General features: G+C 49.1%; 1 protein-coding gene across 1 annotated transcript in view; it reads left to right on the plus strand.

Annotated features, from left to right (window-relative positions):
- The window catches only part of igf2bp1 (insulin-like growth factor 2 mRNA binding protein 1), a 71,174-nt gene that overhangs the window by 37,606 nt on the left and 26,068 nt on the right, over positions 1-7,500 (plus strand). The window contains exon 3 of the mRNA XM_063187877.1: positions 5,720-5,768. Coding sequence (XP_063043947.1) covers positions 5,720-5,768 — 49 coding nt within the window. The remainder of the gene's footprint in view (positions 1-5,719; positions 5,769-7,500) is intronic.

A 7,500-nucleotide genomic window follows, 5' to 3' on the forward strand; every position in this document is an offset into this window, starting at 1 on the left:
GTCCCTTGTCTAACATGTCTGTGTCCGTTGTACTTCAAGGCACATAGTGTTTTAGGTGCCGTTTCCACGTATCAAGATGATTTAAGGTGCCTTTTCCACGTATCAAGATGATTTAAATGGGCATATTTTTTCTCCTGTTTAAGTGTAAACGCAACATGTGGATAAAAATAAAAACTCCATTGTAACAGGTGCTTTCTGGCTCCCTAAATGGGACATTTTTAAAGCCAGATTTTTGATATGTAGATTTTAAAACTCTGTTTACGTGGAAACAGAAGGCCAAAACGAATGTGTTTTCAAAAATATCCGGCTGTGTGGAACGGCACCTTAGTGGTGTCCTTGGACCCATGTGTGAGTCAAACAGTTGCGGGACCAGTGGCGGGACCTCCCCGGGAACCTTTTCGTCTTAGCAACGGCATGAACCTGCAATGTACCCAAATGACCCCAGCCCACCACCACCACGCCACACCATACCACATCCACCACCCCATGCATAAACCTTCTCAAACGAAGCCCAGCCCACCGCCATTTCCACCCCATCCACAAACCTATTCACCAGACCCCACCCCACACCAACTCCCACAACATACCGAAACGACCCCACCCTACCAACCACTACACCAGCATACCCCCACCCCTACCAACCCAACCCTGACCATACCATACCATACCCACTCCATAGCAGACCCCTCACTCATCCCCAAATGACCCCACCCCACCACACCACACCAACTCCCCCACTCACCTCTCCCACTTACCACTACTACTAAAGACAACAACAGACACAGAAAAAAAGACGCCTCAAACAAAAGGCGTTTCCAAGGCGACCAGGCTATCAGGTCCCACCCTATAGTATTCTCCCCCCGCTGTCGCCGATTGGCCTGGCCGAGGGAAAGGACCAATCAGGGCCTGGCGTGGTTTGGATCGGTGGGCTGTGATGTGATGTGGCAAGGTCATGTGAGTTCAAAGAGTGAGTGGGTGGGTGGGTGGGTGGGTGGGGGTAGATGCTTCTAAGGCCCCCGGGGGGTCAGGGTGCTTGGTGGGGGGGGCGGGGTAGGTAGACTAGGAGTAACTTAGGTGGGGGGCGGGAGGGCTAATGTGTGTGTTTGGCGCCAGGACCACAAGGGCGGGGGAGTGCGCACACACACACGCACGCACGCACGCACCCACCCACACACACGCACGCACCCACACACACCACACACACCACACACACCACACACACACACACGCCCACACACACACACACACACACACGCCCACAACCACACACATGGTGGTAACGGCAACGGTGTGCATTTGTAAAAAAAAATACATGCTTGTATTTCATATGACGCCTTGTTTAGTACACTCCCCCAATTATATTCATATATAAGCTTGCGTGTATGTCTTATGTGTGGTGGCGGGTGGTGAGAGCTGAAGGGAGCTGAAGGCTGAAAAAGCCAACGTAGTACGGATGGACTGTTAACGTCTCAGGGAGGCAAAGCAACAACAAAAAAACACACAAAAAATCAAACATGGTCCCACCGTTGACAGTTTCGGACCTAAGCTGACTTCGGGAGGTGATGACTGGCCACTTTGTAACGTTGCGTAGTGACCCCTGGTGTCATTGAACCTTTTTCACCCCCCTCGGCTTGCATGCCTGCCCCCGGCGTGCTGGATGGCTGGGCGGTCTGACTGACTGTTGACTGGTCGGTCGGTCGGTCGGTCGGTCTGGGCGGTCTGGCGCTCTGTGGCGTAGTAGAGTTTAATCCAACCACCACTACCACCACCACCAGCACCACCATTTTAGGGGAGGGCTGGCTGCCTGACCCGTGTAGAGCGAGAGCGGCACTAGAGTGGAGAGCTCAAAATGTCCGCCATTTTGTTGTCATCTCATCCCAAGTTGAGGCTGCCTGCCTGGCGGAGTTGGTGGAGGGGGGCTGTTTTGATATTCTGGGGTGTGTGTGTGTGTGTGTGTGTGTGTGTGTGTGTGTGCGCCTTCACGCCACTCTATCAGAAGTAATCTCTTCACCGTGAGACACACGACGCTTTGGTGGTCTGTGACGCCGCTCAAGCCTGATTGGCTCCTCCGCTTTCTTTTTTTTCTCTTCTTTCTTCTTCCTATTGCACACTGAGACATAGATGGAGCGAGAGAGAGGGGCACGGGGCGGGGGTGGGGGTTTGGTGGTTCAAGAAACGAAGGTAGTGATGGTAGTAGTGAAGAGATGGGGGGATGGGGGGAGGTGGTAGGTAAAAAAGGAAAAAAAGAGACAGAGGAGTGGGTGGAGAATATGGTGCTGGTGGTGGTAGTGGCGGAGGATTGGGGGAGGTTGTGGAAGCGTAGTGGTGTTGAGTGGTGGGGTGGGAGGTTGTGGAAGCGTAGTGGTGTTGGTGGGGGGTTGGAGGGGGGGGGGGTGGGGTCGGGTACGTAAAAGACACACAGAGTAAGGGGCGTGCCCAGCCAAGGGGTCAGAGGTTGCCATGGTTATTGGGTCGGGATGGTTGCCGGGTGAAGGGGCTGACCTTTGACCTATTTCCCAGCCGTCATGAGAGAGAGAGAGACACACACACACACACACACACACACACACACACACACACACACACACACACACACACACACACACACACACACACACACACACACACACACACACACACACACATACTCGGCAGGCTGGAGTTGGGCCTCCACAGCCCCTCCCACTACCAGCCAACACTCACACACCCACTTCCTGGAGTGAGTGTGTGTGTGTGTGTGTGTGTGTGTGTGTGTGTGTGTGTGTGTGTGTGTGTGTGTGTGTGTGTGTGTGTGTGTGTGTGTGTGTGTGTGTGTGTGTGTGTGTGTGTGTGTGTGTGTGTGTGTGTGTGTGTGTGTGTGTGTGTGTGTGTGTGTGCGGGAGTGTGTGCGAACGAGCGTGCGTGCATGTGTGTGTGTGCCCGCATGTGTGTGTGTGAGCGTGTGTTTGCGCGAGTGTGTGTTTGCGTGAGTGTGGGTTTGTGAGTGCATCTTACTAGTGTCTTGTCCATGCTGTTGTGTTTTCACAATTGAGTGCGCGTCACTAATGGTTCCTATTGTGAAACGTACTCTCGCCTCATGATGTGCCATTTTATATGGAGTCAAAATCCGGAACTGTGGCCCGGCCGTGGCCAACTGGTAGGGCACTCGCCTGCCATGCGGCTGACCTTGCTGTCCACCTCTCACACTGTCCTATCGAGTAAAGTCGAAGAAAATCGTTTAAAAAAAGAAACGCACTCTCGCCTCACGATGTACCATATTATATAAAAATCCACACTGTAGAAACATCCATCCCTACACACACCTCACATTCAGCCTCTCTCATGCCACCTTAGCTCCATCTCTCTCTCTCTCTCTCTCTCTCTCTCTCTCTCTCTCTCTCTCTCTCTCTCTCTCTCTCTCTCTCTCTCTCCCTCTCTCTAGGCATCAGTAAGTTGGGCAGTCAACCTCATCTTTCTTGGCTCGATGTGGCGTTTCTCTGTCCGTCCTCTCATTGTGTATTCATAAAAGGAGACTTGATAGATATGGAGGCTCTTTAGCTACTAAAGTACCACAAAACAGTGAATACAGTCAATGGAAACGTTTATATTATGTAATGAAAAATACTAAACTTGTTATATGGTGTTGGTATGAATTGGACAAAAGCTATCAGTTGTGCTGTTGGTACTATTAATTTTCCTCTCTCTACTTAAACTCTTTTTGCTGTGACTTGCTTTATCTCCTACATTTTCCTCCATGTCACTCTCTCATACATGGTTTATGCTACTCCCAATTAAATTCAAGAAAGCTTTATATGCTAGGCACACTAGCCAGGCCATACCCTCCTAGTGACGCAACAGCTTCAGCGTTGCTACCAGTCAGGTCAAGATTAATGCAACCTATTTTCCGAGTTCCCGCAAAATCGGGAACCCCTCCCACTTTGTTGGGAAGCAAACAATCATTAGCAAACCAAGGGAGGCCGTTTGGTAAATGTCGTTAGGAAATGTTAGTTGTTATGCTCTTGGTCAGACCAAGTCTCGAAGAGGTTTGAAAGTCGATGATAATCAGGCTAAGGCACACAAAGATAGGCCTAGATGTATGGGATTTGTGTGTGTGTGTGTGTGTGTGTGTGTGTGTGTGTGTGTGTGTGTGTGTGTGTGTGTGTGTGTGTGTGTGTGTGTGTGTGTGTGTGTGTGTGTGTGTGTGTGTGTGTGTGTGTGTGTGTGTGTGTGTGTGTGTGTGTGTGTGTGTGTGTGTCTGTCTCTCTGTCTCTCTGTTTCTGTGTGTGCATGTCTGTGTGCACTTGACTGTGATCGTATGTGTGTCTATGTATGTATGCGTGTCATCACACACGTGTGCGTCTGTGCATGCATGTGTGTGCGTGTGTGTGTTTGCGTGTGTGTGTGACTTCTATGTGTTGGGATGGGATCCAGGACAGCTGGCACTGTGCTACAGCAGTCGTCAGTGTCCGGTTTCAATATACCCATTCAATATACCCTCCTCCGCCCACCACCCACTCCTCACACGCACACACACACACACACTTGCATACACCCACCCACACGGACGCACTGGCTCGGCTTTGCGTTAGCAACAGGCAGTGTGACTTGCAAACTGGCACTTCTCCTTGGGCAGGCACACACACACACAGACACACACACACACCTCGTTCCGGTGAAACGCCACCACCGGTGCGCTGCCATCTCCTGGTGTGTGTGTGTGTGTGTGTGTGTGTGTGTGTGTGTGTGTGTGTGTGCGCGTGCGAGTGTGAGTGAGTGTGTGTGGCGTCCCACTTTCTCTGTGTCACCACGTGCCAGGGCTCGTCACTGAATGAGTTTCGATGTCTGATGGTTACAGAGCGCTTGTGAACAGCGCTTGGCAGTCAACGAACAGCACTCATGAACAGTGTGTGGTGCGCCAGACTGGCACTAGGCTGAGTGGAGTAGAGTAACTTTATTAATCCCCAAGGAAATTAAGGGCACAATTTGGTACACTAGTGATTTAAAGTGATCATAGTTTGTGGACAGTAGGTTTTGCACTAGTTGACAGTGAAGAACGCTAGTACTTTTGTGCAGTAGTTCAGCTGTGGAGAGGGCTTTTTTGAACAGTGGGGTGGGTGCACTTACGGTTTTGTTCCGTTTCTCAGAATAATCTTTGTGGGCAAAAGCATTTCTCCTCACTTTCAAAATTAAATATTCCCAAAAAGAAAGCCTGCGCTGTGAATACAATCACTTGGGAAGCAGACTTGGAATGGAACTTCTGTGTCTCTACTAGTCAGACGTTTAATTTCATTTATTAATGTGCAAATATTTCAAGTGGTCTGTAAAAACCACTGTTGTGAAGCCGAAGTCGAGAAACAGCTGGTATTTCCATAGACGTTGCCGTCTAGAAACTCATTAGATTAATACACTGGTTACCACATTGTTAGAAGAGCCACTTGTACGTTTTCTGCATCTTGGTGACTGCTCAGCTTTCCATTGTAATCTCTGGCAAAACGTTAGTACAACATTGATGCAACACTGGCACAACTCAGAGCCATGTGTGCGAGCGTCATCTGTTGTTATGCACTGTGTTGTGGTTCTCCTGTTTACTGACAGAGGAACACTACTGAAATATTTGAGCTGTGTGTTTATGTAAATCTTTTCCACTGCAAACATCAAAGCTTTTCTTGGTTTTTGGTGGAGATTCCTAAAGATATCCGACCTGACTTTTTCTCTCTTTCTCTCTCTTTTGTCATTGCAGGACCAGGAAACTCCAAATCCGAAACATTCCACCACACTTACAGTGGGAGGTAAGCAGCGTAAGCACAAATCTCTCTCTTTCTCCCATCACTGCACGCACACAGTATCAACCATGCAAATGCACACATTTTACTTAACTTTGTTTGGACTGAGCGATAGACATTTATCATGACCAGGCCTCTAAATGAAAATTTTTCATCACCAGCCAAAATGGCTATATGCCGATCTTACTAGCCAAACACACATTCACTAATGGGTCAAAGTGGCTACCAAGTTGGTCTTTTCTACCAGCCAAACTGAAATTTTACCAGCATTTGGCCGGTTGGCTGGTGTTAATTTAGAGCCCTGATCATGACACAATCCAAATTTAGTTTTTTAAAAAAGGCGTCTTCTACAGGACAAAGAGTGGTCTCGTGTAGTTGAACACAGATCGCCTATCTGAACACCATCCACCTCAAAACAAGCCACATGAACCGCATAAACATGGTTATGCTGTAACACGGTAACTCTGCAACCTTCACAATTTTGCTCATGTTTTGCAGTATGGGTGGCTATCTAGAATTGATATAGATCTGCTCAAGGTCGAGGAGAATGCTTCTATGGAATTATAAATTGTTATGCTTCTATGAAATAATTAAATACTGCAGATTTCAGTTAATGACTTATTGCAATGTAGTGTACTGTAGTTACATCTTGTTTAGGAGATGTGTGGCTTGTCTGGCATTTTTGTTCACCTTAAAATGATGACAAGTAGTCATTGACAGTTGAAAATAAACACTGATTAGCAAAAGGAATCAGGGGGTGTTTCCTCAGAACATCAGGGAACCAAGGACGTTTCTTGAAACTGACTGCGGTGTGCGTCCGTGTATGTCTGTGTGTTTGTGTGTGTGCGCGCGTGTCGGGAAGTGTGTGTGTGTGTGTGTGTGTGTGTGTGTGTGTGTGTGTGTGTGTGTGTGTGTGTGTGTGTGTGTGTGTGTGTGTGTGTGTGTGTGTGTGTGTGTGTGTGTGTGTGTGTGTGTGTGTGTGTGTGTGTGTGTGTGTGTGTGTGTGTGTGTGTGTGTTTTTGTGTGTGTGTGTGTGTTTTTGTGTGTGTGTGTGTGTTTTTGTGTGTGTGTGTGTGTTTTTGTGTTTTTGTGTGTGTGTGTGTGTTTTTGTGTGTGTGTGTGTGTGTGTGTGTGTGTGTGTGTGTTTTTGTGTGTGTCAGAGTGTGAACGGGCGGGGCGTGGCAGCGGCCACATTGCCGGTGACAGTGTGGCCGTTGACAGGCTGCGTGCTCCGGTGTGGGCGGGGCTGTCCTGTCCCATCCAGCCACACAGGGCTCCTGTGATCCGCCCGCTGCCCGGCCACGCACTTCCCCTGCCACCCACACGGGGGCGACGGAGTGCCCCGCGCCAACAACACGCACGCACGTGCACTGGCACAGCAGGGTACAGTAGAAGTAGTGTATACTGTACTGTACTTTACTGTACTGTACTGGACACACTGGGGGGATGGCTGTTACAATGCCGGCAGTTGACTCCACCAGACCAGTTGCAGTGTTTCCAGCAGCACTTTATTGCTAAGGTGGCCACCTTGACAAGAACCACCTACCGCCCTGACTAGGTCCCCTGAAAAGAGAAAGATTTCATGTTGTGAATGTTATTTCTAAAGTTGCTTAGCCAAAAAAATGTATACGTTTAATGCAGCACCACCTTGAGTAACAGAAATTCTGGGGGAAACACTGAGTTGGATAGGACTGAGGGCAGTAGATTGAGCAGGTGAGGCAGGAGAGTTTAGCGTCCC

This window comes from Engraulis encrasicolus, chromosome 2, assembly GCF_034702125.1.
Source record: "Engraulis encrasicolus isolate BLACKSEA-1 chromosome 2, IST_EnEncr_1.0, whole genome shotgun sequence".
NCBI classification, from domain to species: Eukaryota; Metazoa; Chordata; class Actinopteri; order Clupeiformes; family Engraulidae; genus Engraulis; species Engraulis encrasicolus.